The sequence below is a fragment of the Fukomys damarensis genome, unplaced genomic scaffold (genome assembly GCF_012274545.1).
Source record: "Fukomys damarensis isolate Sample0158 unplaced genomic scaffold, DMR_v1.0_HiC HiC_scaffold_21, whole genome shotgun sequence".
NCBI lineage: Eukaryota > Metazoa > Chordata > Mammalia > Rodentia > Bathyergidae > Fukomys > Fukomys damarensis.
Genome location: NW_022900933.1, coordinates 29,760,093 through 29,781,255, shown reverse-complemented (window position 1 = coordinate 29,781,255; position 21,163 = coordinate 29,760,093). Strand labels below are relative to the sequence as shown.

General features: G+C 40.9%; 1 protein-coding gene across 3 annotated transcripts in view; it reads left to right on the top strand.

Moving 5' to 3' along the window:
- Positions 1-6,778, top strand: part of Efcab11 (EF-hand calcium binding domain 11) — a 188,291-nt gene extending 181,513 nt beyond the window's left edge. The window contains exons 6-7 of one of the 3 annotated variants that reach the window (XM_010616289.3): positions 228-329; positions 6,633-6,778. In XM_010616289.3, coding sequence (XP_010614591.1) covers positions 228-309 — 82 coding nt within the window. In that variant the 3' untranslated portion in view covers positions 310-329; positions 6,633-6,778. Of the gene's footprint in view, positions 1-227; positions 1,706-6,632 lie in introns of those variants that run through there. The other 2 variants (XR_778716.2, XM_010616288.2) reach the window with 2 other exon arrangements.
- Positions 6,779-21,163: the final 14,385 nt, after the last annotated feature.

The following is a 21,163-nucleotide window of genomic DNA, read 5'->3' as shown; positions in this document are numbered from 1 at the left end:
GTGCATTTGACTTTAAGTAAGTGGGTTGAATGTATTATTTCTGTAGGTTTTAATAAACTTTCTTTCCTTCCCAGCTTAGTATTACCTATGTAGAAATAAAAAAAAATATAGCCATCAATCTTAGTCTTCAAGTAGATAAAATGTGCAAAGAAAGAAAGATACTAATGTTCTGACAGGTAGGTGCTGATGAGAAGAATGTGTAAATAGCTTTTTGTTTTATTTTTCAGGGAAGTAGATCGTGACTCTGATGGTCACGTCAGCTTTAGAGACTTCGAATATGCCATGAAGCATGGACAAAATGAAGCCTAACTATTGTGATCTACTTTTTGGTAACTCTTTGGATTGTAAATATATTTGAAGATCAAACATACCTCTCTCTCATAATGATGTGATACTGCATATTTGTGATGAAACTCTTAGTTGTAGTTTTGGGATGCTGATAATGTACTTGGTCTCACAGTCTTAGAGGTTGTGGGTACTGGAGTCTTCTCTGTGGGTAGCAGCCTGGAGTCAGGCTGCCCCATCTCTACTCTTGGCACCCCCTCGCATACCAACTCTAAATTGGAGTGTTCCACTCAGTCCTGGTCTTCACCACCCGACCTGAGACCCTGGTTCCTAACAGCTCTTGAAGGCTGGTAAGGGCAGCTGTTCCCTGCCAGTGGTTCCAGCTCCCTTCATTTATCCCACGTTGGTTGAACAGGTAGTATACCTATGTGTACTGCGTGCTTACTGAAGAAGGTTCGAAGCAGTGAGTGAGGAGGCATTGGGCTAATAAGAACATAAGACTTATCTGAGATAAAGTACCCAGAGTCCACATCTTCATTGCAGTGTCCCCAGGGCATTGGTTGTACAAGACAGAGACTGAGCTAACAGAAGGCAGCCCTGTTGCACATTACACAGAGGAAGAACAGAGCCAACGGAAGTCCTAGGAGCAAAAGATATGTTTGCAGAACCCTACAGAGTGGCCTGGGCCTGGCTTCTTGTGCAAGGAAGCAAACCCAGGCCTGCCCATCTGCCCTACCCCTGCACACTTCCAGTTCTGGGTTGTTCTGCCCTGCACCCAGATCCATAGCTATTGCTGGATCTGGATCCTGGTTGCCGTGTCCTACCTGTCTCCCTGGCTCCATTCACTGCCGTACTAGAGCAAAACCTGCAACACTGGACATTCAGCGTTCATTTAAAATAATTCCAAAATAATGGTATCAATATTAATTTTTATGTAGTTGTTGAGAATTCACAATAGTAGCAACAGGACTAAAACAATATTCAACTCATATTTTAAAAGTATTCAACATTGCTGCCTGCCTTGCAAGCGCAAGATCCCAAGTTCAATCCCTGGTAGCAAAAAAAGTATTCAACATTTAAAGGTCAAGCAAAAATGTTAATTTGTAGAACAAGCGTCATTCTCATGTAAATTATTAGCTGATAAGATTAATAAAAATAAAGTTTACACTGTGATAGACCAGAGGAGCTCAAAGAGAAGTGACAGGTAAATGTAATTTGGTGTTCTTGGTGGGTCCTGGACTAGAAAAAGGACTTTAGATTAAAAAAAAAACAAAACAATAACAGTCAAATATGGACTGTAACTACTGATAATGTATCTGTATTGGTTCATTAATTGTAACAAATGTACCAAATTCATAAAAAATGTTGATAATAAGGAAAACTGAAACTCTGTACTCTGTACTAGAAACTCTCTGTACTATTTTCATAATTTTTCTGAAAATCCAAAATTACTAAAAAATAAAGTTTGTTAAAAAAATGCAAAAATTAATAAACTAAACTTTACCTAAAATGAAGAGAGACTGAAAACAAGTGCAAATGAAATATTATTTCAAAAACAAAATGGATCAGTGGTATCATTGAGTAACATGTGTGTTTTTGTACAAATTGTTCCAACTGAGGAAATGTCCTTTCTGACTTGGGATAGAATTTTGTCCAGCAAGTATTTTCATCATAAATTGAATAGTTGAGTCATTGACATTAATCTCAAAAGAGAAATGATTCAGGGCTGGGGATTTAGCTCAGTGGTTCTGCTGCCTGCCTTGTAAGTGCAAAGACGTGAGTTTGATCCCCGCTACCAAAAAAAAAGATTCAAGTGTTAGATTTTCAAAATATCAAAATTTTACATACACTACCAAAGTGCCATTATTTCAGTAGTTGCCATAACCCCAAATCCTCCTATCACAGTCACTACTTGGACCTCATTTCTGCCAGGAAAAGTGACAAGGGAAAGGAAGAAATGACCTGCAGGATGTGGGAGGCAAGAGGCAAGGCTGGGAACAGCTGTTGGGCAACTCTTTTGACTCTGGATAATCAAGACACTTTCTAGTTTCAATGACTACCCAACCTGGCTTAGACTGCAAGAGAATTTACTAGAAGACACTGGGCTAGCTGCTGGAAAGCAACAGGAAGGGCAGGGGTGCACCTGAGTTTACAGGATAACCTGACCCAACAGCACTCTCACATCCAGACTCTGCCTCCCTCCTGTAGTCACCAGTGGCCTCAGACCATTTAAAAGGAATTGGCCCATTGAACCATCCAGTTCCAAGCTCAGAGGCTCCAGAGAGAGGCTCTGGTTGGGCCTCTGGCTCAGGCAACTGTGGTTCACCCAGGGGAGATGGATTTGGCCACTGCCACTCGCCCATGCACACTCAGGGATGGTTGTAAAGAATGGAAGTTGACAAGACTGGGAAGCCGTCCTCTTTTCTGGAAGAGAACACTATGCCCAGGACCCCATCCAGGAAGGAGAGCGCCCTTAGGATTTGCTCCTTAGGAGGATTCAAACCATCAGAGCAAAGACACAAAGAGGAGTAATGAGAAGCTGCTTAGGTCTCCTTCCCCTCCTATCGTTCTTGCCCTAGGCCCAGTCCCCCACCTCACCCTATAGGCTTTGCCCCAGCTTCTCGTTCCGGGCCACAGTCCCTGTGCTAGTCCCCAGTGCACGTGCTGCTTTACTGCCTGTGCGGGGTGACCTTGCAAAGCCCAAGGATAGGATTGATTGAAACTGCTCCGCCCGCCTGTGCCCCAGGAGAGCATGCAGGGTGGGAGGGAGCAAGACAGAGCAGAGCACTTCTGAGGGCTGAGTAAGGGGGTCGGACTTGGGAGCAAAGGGAGACACAGCCTAGAAAGCCCACCAAGGCAGCTGGTTTGCAATGAGAGCAGAGGAAGAAAATGGACACTGAGGGGAAAACAAGAAAGGAGCCAGAGAAGCCCTGCAGTGCTCGGTTTCTGGTCAGAGCTTGTGTGCAAAGCCCAGACATGGCCCTTTGGGTCCTATGAGGTAACTCTGTATCCATCCAATAAATCTTTCTACTCAAGCCAGCTGGAGTCACTTTCTGTTATTTGAAACTAAGAGAAGCCTCTCTGTTAGGATCACAGAGGCACAGAGCCAAGGACAGAGTCCTAGGTAACATTAACACTTACTAGGGCAGCAAAGAAAAGTCTTCTAAAGACTCTAAGAAGCAGCAGCTCTAGGTGACAGAGGAAGCCACAACCATGTCCCTCTCCTGTTTCCTGCCTTGATTAACCTTGTACTCCATTTTAGTATCCTGAGTTGCGGTCGCTCTCAGATGAGTCACCTGGGAGCCACCAGAGGCCAAATCTTCCAGTCTCTCTCAAATCTCCTCACACTGTCCCTTCTCCTGGGTCTGAACTGACATCTGTTTCTTTGGAAGCCCCTCTTAGCCTCTGTGACATGAGTCTCTTAGGGTATTTCTGTGCCCATTTTTTCCTACCATTTTTTCTAGTTTCCTGTCCTACAATCATCCCCGAAGCAGTAGTGTTTTCCAAGGTCCAGTAATTGGCCAATCTTCTTAATCAGCACATTCTTCAGGGTTGATTTCAGCCACCGCCAAGATGTCAGCTATCACCTTTATGTGTATAACACCACACAAGTCTTTATCTTTGACCTTGACCTCTGCTCAACTCCAGGCCTGTGTTTTCATTTGCCTGTCGGAACTTTCCACCTCAGTGCAAATGAATGTCAACGAAAATCAGACTTGTTGTTCCCCTAATTTTCAAAATTGGTTTCCTATTCTGTGTTTTCTATTTCTGTGAATGGCAGCCTCCCTGGTTAGCCCCCACTCCAAGCTAGCATCCAAGCCAGCTGCCTCTGAGTCGTTTCAAATCTCCCCATCTTCCTGGGCTCTGATATTCAGCCGGTCCCGGAATCCTTTGCCTGTCTCTGTAAAACATTCATGACATTTTTTTCCTTTCCATCCTGATCTCTGCCCATGTCTGTATTCCCATCCATCCCTTCCATCCAGTCATTGTTCTTCTATTTTTTATGTAAAGGTGAGTAAAAGATGTACAAGTAAGTAAGAAGCAGGATCTGCTGTGAAAACATTTTAGCCTAACATGTCAGTGATCTACCTAAAGCACAGACAAAATTACTTTTTCCTCTGCCCAGAAGCCTTGAGTGGCCACCTTTCCTATTGGGTAATGTCTAGACCTATACTATGTCATTCAGAGACCTCTATAATGTGGTATCAATTTATATTTTCACAACTACCTCTGCCATATCATGCCACAACCAGGGAAACACACGTGGGCACAACCCCTTCACCTAAAAAGACCAAAATGGCAATAGATATTTGCCCAAATTAGAAAAATAAAAAGTGATTTGGGAATTGATATATGATGAGATAATTGTAAAGTACACTCACAAAAAAAATTACTTTAAAAAATAATAGTGGGCCACCTTCATCTTCCCAAGTATTTTTTCCTTCACTGCTGTCTCCTTGGAATAGAAGGAGGGGAACTGATTATGCTAGGTATTTTATGTATGTGTTCAATTTTATCCTTGAAACTATTCAGACAGGTATTAATCATCCCTTTGCATATATATAAATGACAAAGCAATCTCAGAATCTAAAGCACTTGGCTCAGGCCTGGACAGCAACAAGGTGGTCAGTGAGACCTGTCAGTCTGATGACATACACACTCTTCCTCGTCACCTACTGTCTGACACGGTTCCATATTTTATAGTTGCACTTTATTTTTAGCCCAGACAACTTTACACAGATTCATTGGCCAACACAGTTCAAGTATAACATTGGATAGGCATTAGAAATTAATTCCCAGGACTGAGATGTAGTTCAATAGTGGAGTACTTGCCTACCATGCATGAGGCACTGGGTTCTAACTCCAGTGAAAAAAAGGAGGAGGAGAAGAAGAACAAGGGGAGGAGGAAGAGGGAAGGGGGAGGGGAAGGGGATATTCCCATCTATGGTTTGCCAAAAATAAACCAAAATTATATTAAATTATTAATTAAACTCAAGTTCAAAAGACAAAGATTAGAATGTGCTAAAGGGTCTAAAAGTACTATCAAGGAGAATGGAAATGAGTTGTAGACATGCTCGGAACATTCCAAGCACCTCTTAATAGATAGGCACCCTCACTGGCCCATACTCACTATGTGTATAAATTCTAAATAGTGTATTTCGCCAATCAATTTACTTGATGTTCACACTATACTTAAAGACTTGTAATTTAAGATCAATAAAGATAAACTGTTACTTTCCTATTTCTTAGCTTGTAACTTTTGAGAAATTTGTTTGGAACTGTAGAATTAGGCAGTTTAAAAAAAATGAAGCAAAACAAAACAACCTGTCACACACAGATTGAAATTCAGTGCCACTAGATATAGCAGCTCACAAAGTGACCTTTCTTAGAAAACAAATTTAAATTGAATTGTCCACATGGACTGAAAAGTAGCCCAAACAATTTCACAAATAAAATATGGGGTATCCAATCTAAGCTTCTCTTACACTGAGTTAATAAAACACTTAGAAATGTGACTAAAAAAGAGCATTGTTCTAACTTCAGAGAAATGCAGATTAATTTATATGAAAACAAACTGAAATTCAAATATAGTCCCTATTTTATGGTTTATTGAATCTTCAAAAAACTAAAAGGAGAAAAACAGTGAAATTGGCAAAAGTATGTGACTTCAGAAAGAGCAATTCCAATAATATTGAATTTACAGAAAAAAAAATTTGACCAAGGTGCTGGAAGTATATGATGTTTATTGTCATAGCAACAGTCACTGTAAGGTAGAAGTCAGGTTTGGGCATCTTTCTTATTTTAAATAAGGAAGGCAAGCTTGATTTTAAATGACTTTACTAAGGTCAAATGTGTCAGAGATAGTGCTTAAATCAGTTTTCCCTCCCAAGATTTCCCCATTGCTACCGGTATTGGTTTGCTCATGGGATGGTTTGATCATTTCTTTTTTCTTTCCTTCCTTCTTCCTTATTTCTTTCTCTTTTCTCTATTACATCCACAAATACAATTACATATATTGGACCACTTAAATTTCAATCTGATCTCCTTCTTGGCTTATATCCAAACACATATCCAGGAGAACACTGCTCCCTGCCCATCACTACAAATGAAAACCAAAATTCAGGACATCTGTCTTTCATCACAAATGGAAACTTGTTGGCCATTATCTTCAAATATTTCTTTTGCCACATTCTTGAAGAGAATGTCTTTATCAGACTCTGGTTGCACATATTTCACGTCAGTAGTGTTAGATATGTCTCTCATTCTCTGTTCTTTTCATTTTACTCTTCTTCCTCCTTTCTCTATTGCAGTTGGATAATTCTATTCTACTCTTATTCCTTATGCAGGGAGGATGAAAAATGGCACAGACACCTTGGAAGTCAGTTTGAGAGTTTCTTACAAAGCTAAACATCATCTTTCCACATGACCCAGCCATCAAACTCTTTGGTATTTTGCCCAATTGATTTAAAAACTTATATCCACACAAAAATGTACATGTGACTGTTTATAGCTGCTTTTTCAATAATTGTCAGAAACTGGAAGCAACCAAGATATGTCTTCCAAGAAGTGAATGGAAATTCCTCACAGAGCATAAGCAGTACTCTTCAAAACTGTCAATGTCAAGGAAAGCCTGGGAAACTCCAAGAGAAGCCTAAGGAGCCATGTGACCAAATATAATCTGATAGCCTGAAGGAGATCCTGGAACAGGAAAAGGATATTATGTACAAACCCAAGAAATCTGCATAAAGTGTGAACTCTAATAATCAATAATGTCAATATTAGCTTATTAACTATAGCAAACTATAGTATGTAATATAAGATGTTATTGGGGGAAGCTCAACATATGGTGTATAGGAATTTCTTATACTATCCTCGCAATTATTCTGCAAGTCTGAAACTGTCCTAAAATTAAGTTAATTTTTAAAAAAATTTTTCACATCTTACTCTATAGCAGAAATTATACCCCTTGTCACTACTAAAATTTATATTGGAAGTTAAGGTATCAGTTGAAAATATGCAAAGGGGGTACATAGCTTTTCAAACTAATATTGTAGGATATATTAGCAAAATACCTTTGCACACAACCCCGTTATGGCACCTTTATAGGACCTGCTGTCTGAACTCTCAAGGATGCTCCAGTGTGGGATAAGGAGGTATGTTCACAATGTTTGTGTGATTTGCACTGTTTTCTGATGAAGAGACATTTTATAGCTTAAAGTACATAGTTTTAATACATTTTAAGGGCATTTTTTTAAAAACAAAAAAATCCATGATTTTCTATTTACATTTTCAATGTACAGGTCAGGGAAAGACATTTCTTAGCTTTAGGACCTATTGTAGGGAAAGTACTTTATATTTTTCTTTTGAATTTGGTAATGCCTCGCAGTGCTGAGAAAACACTTAGAAGCAATGCACCCCTAAGGTATAGTTCCTAGATGCTCCCTGTGGGAGCTCAGACATGACCTGTTCAGGAATGATCCCCACCGTGTGCTGTGACCTGTTTGTGGTTGCTCTCCCTGCAGTCCTGGCGGCTCCCTCTCAGCTTGGCCCCGAGCTATAGCTCTGGAAAACCACCCCGGTTCATGAGCACTCAGGAATACATTTGGTATTACAAAGTTAACATTTTATACATAAAAGTTCTAATGCTATACAGCCTAGTTCTTCCTTAAATTTTTATTTCATATATAGGTCATATTACTCTATTTATAAATCCAGTAAGTTTTATTAATCAGTCTAAGGCTTTAAGGTGGCTTCTGTATTCTGTATTTCCTTAAGATTTAACTGCATGTATAAAACAGTATATTCAGTTATCTTTCCTTGACTGGTCTTTATAATTCTACCAATTTTATTAATCTTTCCAAAATGTCAAATTTTGGGCTTTTTGCTTGCTTTTTTTTTTTTTTTTCCAGTACTACCATTGAACAAAGAGTAGCATACTAGGTAGGCTTTAAGGTGGCTTCTGTATTCTGTATTTCCTTAAGATTTAACTGCATGTATAAAACAGTATATTCAGTTATCTTTCCTTGACTGGTCTTTATAATTCTACCAATTTTATTAATCTTTCCAAAATGTCAAATTTTGGGCTTTTTGCTTGCTTTTTTTTTTTTTTCCAGTACTACCATTGAACAAAGAGTAGTGCATACTAGGTAGGCACTGTACCACCACTGCAGGACATCCCTCACTCTGTGTTGGCTCTCTTTATGTTAGTTTAGACATTGTTATTATTTTCTTGCATGATGGCAAGGGCTCTACCACTGAGCTGCATTTCAGCCCACTCGATTCATTTTCTAATTTCTATTGTGATTTCTCCTTTCACACCTCATTGATTGTAAGTGAATTGTTAAACTTTCAAAGTTTAACAATACTTTCATTATTGATATCTAGCTAATGCCACTGTAGTCAGAGGACTCACTGAATCTTTTCAAATCCTTAATTTTCTTTTAAGTCCTTAGATTCTGCATTGAACAAATTCAGGTATATCTTCCCATGTATTTTAATAAAATTTTAAGACTAACAAGCTAAACTGTATAATTTGTTAAGTCTTATTCTTTGGAATGTTCCAGTCCTATTCATAAACTTGAATTACAAATTAAAATCGAGAATCTAAACAAATTTATATTTTAGATTATCTCAGACGTGAATCTGTTTACCAGTGTGAAGCTGTACTGTCTGATGCAGTAGCCACCAGCACATGTGGCTATTAAATATAATTTTTGAACAAATTAAGATAAAATTTACAATTTAGTTCCTCACAGAATAGCCATATTTAGGGACCACACTTAAGTATTCCATAATTACATGTGCTTATGGGCTACTATATTGGACTCTGCAGAGTAGAATGGTCCTATCATTGCAGCAAGTTCCATTGACCAGCACACCCTAGACACTCCTGCAGAGTGCTGGCCCACCCTTAAATCGGTTACTTTAGGGCCAGTTGCCCATCCTGCTCCACTCAGCTGACTGTCTTGTGGCACTAGCATGGTGACTCAGGTGAGCAGTACTCCATACAAAGGAGCTATTGTGGGAACTCCTTAGAAAGGGATTGAAGGAGAGAGGAACTTTCTGTAGCAAACTGCCTAGTGTTCTTTGTAGTCCACTTGTGCTGCTACAATAAAATATTTGAGACTGGATAATATATAAAAAATAGGAAAAAAAATTTTATAGACCTGGAGCCTGGGAAGTCCAAGATCAAGGGACTAGCATCTGGCGAAGGTCTTAGTGCTGCAAAGCCACTTCTACGAGATGACATTAATCTATTCATGGAAGTGGAGCCCTCCTGGCCTAACCACCTCTTAGAGGTTCTTACTTCTTACTAATTACAATGGCAATTCAATTTCAATGTGAGTTTTGTTCAAACTGCAGCACCTTTCGAGGCCCTGTGCCTACATCACCTCCTACCTGATAACTCTACTAAGTGCTTTAGTCACACTGTCTTCTGGATTCACAGACTCACCATCAGAGTTGATATGGTCCCATACCTGTCACCAACTCTTGATTTTAAATTTTCCAAAGGCCAGGACTATATGTCTTTGTGTCAGTGCCTGATGGAAAACAAGTCTCAGTACCCTGATGAATTAGAGGGATGTTTCTCTGAGAGGTGGTATGGTATGATGCTAAGAACTGGAAGACCTGAATTCTACTCTCCCCTAAGTTGCTGCCTCTTACGCTTTTTAGCAAGGCAACCACTTTTGCTGGGCCTTAATTTCTCCTTTCTCATCAATTTCAGTGAAGAGGTTGACTTAGATTAGATTGCTCATTGCCTATTAGTCCATTTGTGCTGCTATAACAACAACAACAAAACAAAACCGTAGACCAGGTGGTTTAAACAACAAACATTTGCTAATTATCACTCTGGAGGCCAAGGAATCCAAAATGAAAGCACCTGCAGATTCAGGGTCCAGGGTGGGTCTGCGTCCTGGTTCATTGATGAGCTTCTTGCCAAGTCTTCACATGATGAAAGGGGCAAGAGTGCTCACTGAGATCCATTTTTACATGGCGTGAATCCCACCCATGAGGATTCTACCCTCATGACCTACTTACCTCACAATAGCCCTGCCTTCTGATGCTGTTGCACTATGGGTAGGATTTCAGTGTAGTGTATTAATTTGGAAAGCATGCAGACCTTTGGTTTGTTGCACCATTACACATGAGTTAGTGTTGTATGAACAAAGGGTGCCATGGTCAGGGAAACTGGGGAAATGCAGGGTCAAAGGTAAAAAGTGGGTATCTTTTAAATGTAGGATTCACAGACCCTGCAAAATGCTAAAGCCTATTATGGCACTCCAGAAACTGTAGAATATGCATTTTCTCAAACTTATTTGATGGAACCTGGATCTTTACTGAATCTTCCATTTCCCTGTTTTCATGGCTTTAATGAAGATACCGCCCAGAGTCTGACTTTGGTGGCACTGTAGCTGTAGACTCCCAGAGCCACACACTTAAACTTCAGCCTGTCTCAGCTCCTGCTTCTTCATCTCCCTTCCACTGCCTGCCTCACCCAAGAGAAGAAATTGGAGCAACTCTACTTAAAATGCTGGTCAGGATAGGGGTGCGTGCACATTCAACTTTGACCTCTGATAATGAAGTAATGTCAATGCTAATCTAAAAGAACAGCTGCTTTGAAAATCGAAGCATAAGACAGAATGATTTTGCTTTAATTTAAAATTGATTTTGTTCAGTTCTACCATGTTTCTTTCATGATATCATGAATGTCAATGTTTAACATATCTCATTTGAGCCATAGCTTAATACCCCAGGCTTTCATACACAGCAACAGATTATTAATGTTATGTTAATGAGAAAGCAATAATGAGATTATACAGAGTTCTTATTTCATATATTATTAATGAAGGCCTTTTGAGTTTTGGTGGTCTGATACTTTACAGTGTGGCTGCTGAATAGATTAGAGAATATTTTTGTCTTCTCAGCAAACAAGCCCCCAAATTAGGCTATGTGACTAGAAAATACTTGCAACAGGTAACAAAAATGGCCATGGGGGCCGGGGATTTAGCTCAGTGGTTCCACCACCTGCCTCACAAGCACAGGGTCCCAAGTTCAAACCTCGGTACAAAAAAAAATGGCCTTGAGGCATTATGGGATAGGAGGTGATGAACTTATCTTTACAGGAATAGCAGCATTCCTATTGCTGAAGAGTGAAGCAGACGATTCTACCCGTTGTTTGGAAAATAAAAAGCAGGGTTACCTCTTCGCTCAGAGCTGAGTTCTGTGCTTGTGCTAAAGTGCCGCATGCACTGGAATTTATTAATTGTGAAATGAAAACCCAATATCTCTTGTATGCCTTCAACACTCTTCTCAGTACTTCAAGTGCATCATTGCATTTGATTCCATTGGCAACAGGAAGGAGGCATAACCTATCTTCTCAAGCAGAGGATAAGGGCCTTTAGTGGGATGCAGCAGACCTGGGGTCTTGGACCTGGACTGTCTGGTTCTGGGATCGTCTTCTTACCCTCAATACTGCTTGGACAGCCTTTCAGATCTGGGTTTGGAATGGCACTTGAGATCTCTGGTTGGTTAGAGCTTTGAGTATTTTCAGTAATGGAACCAATTGCCCACACCTCTGAGGTCCCAGGAAGACATGTTGGCATGGGAGTAATAGTCTAGAAGATGCACCTCCCAGTCACACTGTGACCATCCGAGAGAGCTGGCCAAAGTCACACATTCATCTACAAGATGACCATGCCACCAGACAACAGGAACCTCTACAGAGGGGCACATACACCACCTTCCCCTCTCCTCTGTACAAACCTGCAAGCATCCCATGTCCCAGTGATAAGCCTTGCCCTGCCCTCAGGCTTTAGGGTCCTCTCTGCACTCCACCATCCTCACAGGAGGCTGCCCCCTTTCACTTGCTGGTGTGCTGTCCACAGAACTTGAGTTGCAATGCACCTCGGAAGCTCATTCAGACCAGCAGGTGGACAAGATGCACAGGGCTTCATCCCCTCTCCGACCAACAGGAGGAGGAGGTCCTGTAACTCAAGAGTTCCAAGCCCCCACAGTGACTATCACCATCTGGCTCTTCCCTCCTTCACTGAGCTTATCCTGGCACATCAATAGTCTGAAAAGCAAAGCACCATTTTCTTCAATCATTTGATTTAGAAAATGGAAGAGATAATGTGAGGTTGACTTAGCCAGAAAAGATATAAAGTTGACTCAGCCAGTGCCCTTTTGGTGCCGAAACAAGTTGAAGGAAGCTATGATTTAAATTCTAATGACATTTTTTAAAGGCTTTTTGTTTGTTTCTTTCTTTGCAGAAGGAGTCAGGAGAGTGACTAGGAGCTTATTCATTTGCAGGCTTTTTCTTTTGGAAATGAACATGCTGGCACAATTTTAATTGGGTTTTAGTTGTTGTTGTTTTAATTCTCACAGTGATGGCTTGGCTATGTCTTTTGGGACTGTGAAGGGAAACTGGCATCTGGTGTTTGAGGATTCTGGGGATTTGCACCATATTTATGTGTAATAACTATACAGTAAATAAACAGAATGAATAATTAAGTGAATAATGAGTTTCTGAGAAAAGAGGATTCCTCTGAAGACGTTCACAGAAATCCTTGTGTTGGCCCCAGCCTACCTCCTGCGTGGTGACTCCATGGTGCTCTCACTGTGTCATTGCCATGTGGAAACCAGCAAGGACATTTTCCACCCTGAAACCAAGCGTGCCATTAATCAAATGAGGACATTTCCCTCACTTGTGTATTTTCTTCCAATTGCAACAATGTTAGATTTCTACTTCCAAGAATGATCTCTCTTTATTTAACTCTAGAGAGATATATTTGCCACTTTAAAAATAAAATCCATGAGGTTAAATTTCACCAAATACTATTCCTCTGAGGAACTGAAAACTGGAAATCGCAGGAATTTGTGGCATCTTGTGAAATTACATAAATGCACCCTAATATCCAAGTGAGCCAATACAAGGTGTTCTTCCTTCTGGATGTAACCAGGGCTGAGGTAAGTCATCACAGAGGTAAAACTGACTTGCATAATTACACTACTTCCAAGTGCTTCTTCATCTGTTCGTGTGAATGTTTTTACCTATCTATTCATTTGTTCATTCATCAAATACTTAACAATCGTTTATCAAATACTAGGCACTTGTGCCAGTATCTCAAGATACCAGACCCACTCGGTTCATTCTTATTGGGAGATGGCAATCAGATAATGAAACATTGCAACTATGATGAGTTCTATGAAGGAGGATGTGTTAGTCTGCGCAGGCTGTTGTAATAAAAACACCACCAACTGGATGTCTCACATGGCTAAAGTTTATTTTCTCACCATCTTGGAGATTAGGAGTCCAAGACTAAGATGTCAGCAAGGTTGCTTTCTTCCAAGGGCTCTCTCCTTGGCTTTCAGGAGACCATCTTCTCATAGTGTCCTCACATGCCCTTTCTACTGTGCCCATTCACACCTTGTGTCTCTTTTTTGTCCAACTTTCCTCTTATAAAGACCTCAGTCAGACTGAAGTAGGTCCCACCCTCAAGGCCAGCCTTAGTTTAACATAAACCCTTCTTTGAAGGCTCTGTCTCCAATCCACTCACATCCTGAAGGACTGGAGGTTAGGATTTCCACATAGAAATTTTGGGGAAACATATTTCAGCTCATAATAGAGAAATATCTGGACACAAAGTTCTTAAATGGGAAGAGTCAAATACTCAAGCAGAGTGTGGGGTGGCTCCCCTGAGGATTCAGTTGGGATCTGTAAGACAAAGAAGAGCTAATTAAGCAAAGAGGAAATAGAAGCATTCCAGGAAGGGGGAAGAGCATGTACCGAAGCCCTCATTGGGAGGAACACTGCACATAGGAGGGACCAAAAGAGGCAAGCCTGGTGCTGAGGAGCAGTGAGGATCAAGCTAGCCTTATACAAGAGGTGGAAGGCAGGCCATGCAGGGTCTTGTAGACCATGGCAAGAAGTTTTGTGGTTTTTCTCAAGAGCAATGGAAGACCATCAAAGATTTCTAAATGAGAACAGAGGTAATGACATCAAAAGATGTGCCTTTGAAAGTGTTAGTCAGGCTGTAGGATGGAAGGCAGACACGTGGAACTCTGGTAGAACTTCTGGCAGAGTATTGGTGCAGGAACATGCTGCAGCCCTCCAAGCCAGACAAGGAGTAGTTTGGATTCGAGAGGTGAGATAGGATCGATAAGAAAGGAGTGAATTTACTATGGGATGACTGATTGGATGTGATAGGTATTGGGAGACAGGAGTTGGTGACACATTAGATATGTTAGTTGAACTTTGGAGGAGGAAGGAAATGACAGGGTTGCTTCCTACATTTTTGACTTCCACAACTGGATAAATGATGTATAGGTTCATGCTTGAGCTGAGTTTTAATCATATTGACATCAGAAGATACTAAAATTGGTGCTTGACCATTTTTTGCTACCCAGCACAGGTCTCCTCCCCTATGTAATGTTCACCTTGGAACACTCTTTCTTGCTTATCTTTCACAACCTGTCCACCCTCTAGATCTCAGCCCAAGTGTCAGCTTCTTTGAAAGGAAGCCTTTCAAATTCCTCACACTAGGCTTAGTATCCCTTCCATAGACTCCTTTAACACCCTGTACTTTCCCTCCAAAGGTATTGTTATGGTTAAAATTACATGATCACAATAGGTTATGGTTGTTTAAATTTCATTTTTATCATTGGTATGTAAAGGCTATGACCACATCTGTTTAATTAGTACAGCATATTTGGTGGTTCTGGAGCCAGACTTTCTGAGTTCAAATCTTGACTTTCCTACCTCCTAGTGGTATCATCTTGCTGTATTTAGCCTTACTGTGCCTCAATTGCCTTGTATGCAAAGTTCGAATTATAATAATACATCCTTCATAGAATTTGGGGGACTATTAGTTAATTAGCATTCACTAATTAGATGATCAGGTGGTTGGGTGGGCTGATGAATAGTTAGACTGAAGAATGCAAGGATAAGTAAATGTGGCAGGAAATAAAGCATAATGCTTATTAAACTAAGTTGAATGAGCACAGTGGAATTGCAAGGAAGCCTGTTTTAGTTAACGTTGTCTCATTGCTGAGACAAAATACCTGATACCCACAAGTTAAAGGAAGAAAAGTTTATTTTGGATCACAATTTATAGAGGTTTTTGTCTGTAGTTGGTTGGCTTCAAGGCAAGGTGGCATGGCAGAACGGCATGGCAGAGGAGAAACAGTCCATGGCAGAGCGGGAGGCAGCAACAGCAGCAGCCTGCCTTCCATCTTTGCTTTTATGTTCCATCCAAGCTACAAGCCCATTGGTTGATGCCACCCACACCCAGGATGGGCCTTCCATTATCGACACCCAGAATTATGCTAAACCAATTTAGTTATCTTACACCCTTAATCCCAGTATTACACATCCTAGATCCAGTCACCTCTCAAATGCCCCAACTATGAGCACATGAGCTTTGGGGGGACATCCAGATACAAGTCATAACAAAGCCCAAATTGGTACTGTGAAAAGAAAGGATGGCCCATGTTTTTTTGACTAGCTAAATTCCAAAATATTGAATCCCTTTAAAATAAACTTCTCCTATATTGTTACTTTCAGGTAAGGATTTAAGAAATCCTTAAGACTTCATCAATGATAAACCAAGTGACTTGTTTCTTGGCTTCAACAGAGAAAAATAAAATGATTAGCATCCAATCAATCATTCTCTCCTTAAACTGGACATTATCCAACCTGTTAGAAAAAAGATATAATAAACATGTCTGATTCATGAAAAACTAAGTGATCTGATTTAAACAATAAAGTGATTCATCGATTTGTTCATTCTTGTGTCTCTCCCTCAAATGTTTATGGAATTGCTGCTGTGTGTCAGGCCTTGGGATAGGTCCTGGGTGGTTACAAAGTCAGATCAGATACTGTTACTTCCTTATGGAGATCAGGAGTCCAAATAAACTTGAAAAACAGGCTCTACAGAAATATTTATCATTGATCTATCTGATCAAAGTAAAACAAGCACGAAAGCGAAAGCCATTTTCTGAGCAGGGGGAGCAGATCCAAGGGTCACCTTCATTCCTCCCAGCCCTGACCTATCCTCCACAGTGGAGCCTCCTTGTAGGGCAGCTGGAATTGCTTTGCCCCAGCTGAAGATTTTTTCATTACTGGCACTCTGTGTATGAAAACAATTCATGTCTAATATCTCCTTTTGCCCAAAGGATTTTCTCCTTGTAATTTATTACAAAATTCAAGGCCATTTCATTAGGGGGAAATGCGCCATATCATTATTATGACAAGTCCCCCTATTTTTGTTCAATTTTGAAACTGACAATCTAAAGACTATTTTTAGCTCAGTCATGTGAGGTTATTTGTTTCCTGATTATGAGAAGTTTTTCCTGCAGACTAGTTAACATGAATTTTATGCTCACTTATTATGTCACATGCACCAATTCAATTTATTTTAAAGCAGATTCTTTGGGGGAAACTGTAAAGCTAATTTGAATTGATTCTTTAGAGATTTCATTTTAAATGAAGTGCTATAAAAATTGGCAGACAAAGTGAAAAAATGAAATTGAATTTTCTTCTTCAGCTACTCACTGGATTCAGAAATCTTGCTTTTCAACACTGCCAAGGGTTTTGATATAATGTTTTATGCAATTTTCATAACATTTATCTCAAACTCCATTGCCTTTGGTTTGGTTGTTCAACTGCAAAATGGTTTCCTGATATTTCTACATAAAAAAAAAAAGCAGAGTTCTTGCTAAAGGAAAATTTTTGTGCTTTGATACAACCTTTCTATTGTTCAAAATAACATTTATCCATCAAACATAGTGTACAAAAGAGATGCTTTAATTCTGGAGTGAATATACAGTGTTTGTGGACAGACGTGGGAGGGTATGGGATAAAACTGCATCCTCAACTTCCTTCCACTTCAATTTATATTGCGCCATTTCATATCTGATGGATTTACAACTTGAAAAAAGTGTGGGGATAATAGGCAAAGTGCCTGGTAGCTAATTTCCTGTCCCCTGTAGACCCCAAGAAGCACTCATTGTTCCTAGGGTGGTGGCCTCTGGGCTAATCAGAAACAGCTGTCAACGGTGGGGAACCAGACCTGGGATGGGTCCATCTGACTCTACCAGATGATTTACGTCCTGTTATTAACAATCTAATGGAAAACACATAGAAAACACATGTCTACAATTTCATTTTGAGACACAGAAGTTTTCTTTGATGTAACTTTAAAGGGAGTTCTAATTTCACACTCATCTCTTCCCAGGAATTCTCTATATAGCAACTGTCTTAGTCCATTTTCTGTGGCTGTCACAGAGCACTACAGGTTGGGTGAATTAGAAACAATAGAAGTTCCTTGTGCTTATAGTGTTGTAGGTGGGGAAGTGCAAGATCAATGACCTGCAGGTGGTAAAGGCCTTTTTGCTGCTGCATCATAATGGTATGGGGAGGAGGGAGGAAGGAGAAAAGGAGAGAGGAATCCACTCTTGTGATGAGGAACACACTTTTGTGATGATAGCATTAATCCCATCATGAGAGCCACCTCTTAATACCACCACAGTGACAATTAAATTTCAAAATGAGTTTTGGAAGAGACAGTCAAACCATCGCAACAACTTTCACTCTAGTCAACCCAGCTGGTGGGCTAAGAGCAGCCTCAAGCAGTCTCAATCTTCACCACTTTTTCTCTGCTGCTATTGAGACTAGCAGCACCAAGTACTTGGACTCAGGTTAGTCTTGAAAGAAGCAAAGGATGGTTCTGTGTTTTTGTTCTGATTACAAAGAAGGTATTAACATGAATACACACTTCACTCAGGTTTTAGGGAAAAGAAGCAGACCCAGGGCCAATGTCCATTAGGGATACAAGGCCCACGATACTTCATTGAGTATAATAATGATGATGTTGAGGGGCCCACAGATATTTCATTGAGTATAATAATGATGATGTTGGGGAGGGGAGGAGGGAGTGAAGGGAGGGCAGGGACAAGGGGAAAAAATGAGAACCAAGACTTGTCATGTAGAGGTACAAGATCCCAACAATGAATGTAACCATACCGTATCCCTAAAATGTACCAATAAACTCAATTAAAGCTGAAAAAAATAATGATAATGTCATCATAAATCGAGGCTAAATTACATTAATAACAACATAGCCATTACCAAATGATTTGTAAAAAATTTCAATGGCAGAAGGGGTCCATAAAACTAAAGTGTCTCAGACCACGGAATTCAAGACTCATTTCTGAGCAGAACCCTACAAGTAATGCGGAATAAGTGATTGATTCTAGGGCTTAGGTTTTCTGCGACTGTGGGAACCACAGGAGATGGACCTGAAGTTGTTCATAACCCACACGGCCAACAGTGGGGGAGAAATGCTGGATATGAATATGATGATCATTGACTTAGGGTAATTTTGTCCCATCAGAAAATATTTAACAATGTCTGGAGACAATATTGGATTTCCATTTGTCACAACTGGGGCTGCTATACATCTCTAGTGGGTGGTACCAGGGATGCTGCCAAGTTGCCAAGTGTCATTTCCTACACGGAATAGTTCCATCACAAAGAACTAACTAGCCCAAAATGTCAACAGTGTCCAAGTCCAGAAATCCTTATGGGATGTGAGGTGACAGCCTATGAGGCCAAGTAGAGCCCAGGATCATCTTCAACACTTCCACTTGCACCCACCAAGAGTTAGAGATGCTGAAGGTGGAGACTAAGCACTTGCTAATGGAGATGGCCTGGCTGCTGCCTATACATGCTAGGAGCCACCAGGCCCTTGGCAGTGCCCCTGTGGAGTGTAAAGGCTGCTCTTCCCCTGTCACCCTCTGAACTGCATGGTCATTGCTCTCATGGCCATCCCTGCTTTGGAACCTCACAGAAAGGGAACTCTAGAAAGCCCAGATCCACCTTGGCTGAACTGACATAGGACAAGCCCACTGCAACAGACCACATGGTAACTCTGTCTGCTACAGCTTTTTCGTCTATGAGGTAGTTTTCCTCCCCTTTCTCCCACTCTGTGTGTATGTAAGTTGAGTTTTGTCTTTGTTTTGGAAAAAGAGCCCCAAAAGACCCATGTATACAGGATTGGTTGCCAACCTGTTCATCTCATGAAGGTTGATGGAACCTTGAGGAGGTTGGGCCTAGTGGAAGGCAGTTAGGTAATTGAGGGGGGGTGTAATCATGTAATCTTAAGATATCAGGACTCCTGGATTCCTCTCTCTCTGTCTCTCTCCCTCTGTTTCCTAGTTTCCATGAAGTAAGCATCTTCCTCTACCACTTGCTTCTACAATGATGTACTGCTTTGCCACAGGCCCAAAGGCAACAGAGCCAAGTGACCATGGACTAAAACCCCTGAAACCATGAGCCAAAATAAACCTTTCCTCTAAGTTGATTGCCTCAGGCATCTGTTACAGTGATGGAAAGCTATATTTCATTTGTTTCAATCCACAAACACTTGGTATGTCTTAGATTGTGTTAACATCTAGATACACAGCTACCCAGACAATGCATGTATCACTGCCTTCTGTGCATTACGTGTAGCTGTGCCACTGACTGCCTACCACATGCTTGTGAGGGTAGATGTGCTAGCTCCAGTGCTGTCCTTCAGACCTGGCTGCAACTTCTCCATGTACTCTTTCCCCTTCCTATCAACTAGAACCCAAACATCAAAGCAACAATGACAAGAGCAGAGCAACAACCTGGGAAAAACTTGGAGGGTTGTTTGTGCTTGTTTGCTTTGCAGTACTGGGAACTGAAGCTAGAACCTTCACACTAAGCTTCATCCCCAGACTTTTTTTTTCATTTTTTATTTTGAGACAGGGTCTTGCTAAGTCACTACATTGCCTAAGCTGGGCTCAAACTTGCAAATGCCTCAACCTCCTAGGTAGCTGGCATTATAGTTTTTCACAACACCATGTCCAGCTAGATGCTGGAGGTTATATAGTTTAAAGAATCTTTGCATCCTTTTTTTTTTTAAGGAGCTCCATTAGTCCCCCAGGTTGTAGATGATTAAAGCAAAAGACCAACTCAAATTCACTTAAGCAGGAAAGAGAATATATTTTCTCCCATAACTGAGAAGACTAGGGACAGAGTCGCAGGTATAGCTGGACCTAGGGGTTCAAACTACTGCTTGTCATTGAGCCTCTCCATTTGTCAAAATCAGACTTATGCAGGAGTCTAGGGAAGATAGCCTTGAGAAATTTCAAGCTTACCATTTCCTAATAGTGCACATCCCACAGGAAGACAGTAGTATCTCTCTCCTCTTGTGTATTTAACTATGCAAACACAGAATGGTCCTGTCATGGTCACAGGCTTACCCCCAAACCAACTGCTGCTGACCCCAGAAGAAAGGAGATGGGCACAAACCTAAGTATCTGAAGTGGCTCTGTCCCCTCAGGAAGTTACCAGCTCTGAGAAGCCATGTGGACAGAGCCCATGAGGGAAAAAAACAGGAAGACTCAATCAGTGCTCAGAAGGAGGAAGATTCCTCTCAACTGGGGCAGTTAGGAAAAGCTTCACAGCAGAAGTGGGATTCGAGCTCCAGTGTTGAAAGACTTAGTTTAAAACTAGATAAACAAGTACTCTACTTTCATTCTTGACCATTATTGAAGCCTCAGGCAAGCTCAGCAGCCCAGGGGGATGAAAAACATCGTGTTGTTTCTGTCCCTTTGCCACAGTCCAGGATAGAAGTGTTTCCCCTTGGGCATCCCATCCTTCCAGAGACTGACAGAACAGGGGAGATGGGCACCAGGACAAAAGTCTCCAGCACCGCCTCTCCCACACAAAGCCAGAAGGAAGCCCTACACCTTTCCTCCACCTGCAGAAAGGCTGGTAAGTATAACTGGCAGTTCCCTTAATCAGTCCAGAAAGCCTTGTCATATAAATAAATGATGCAAATAGGAAGTG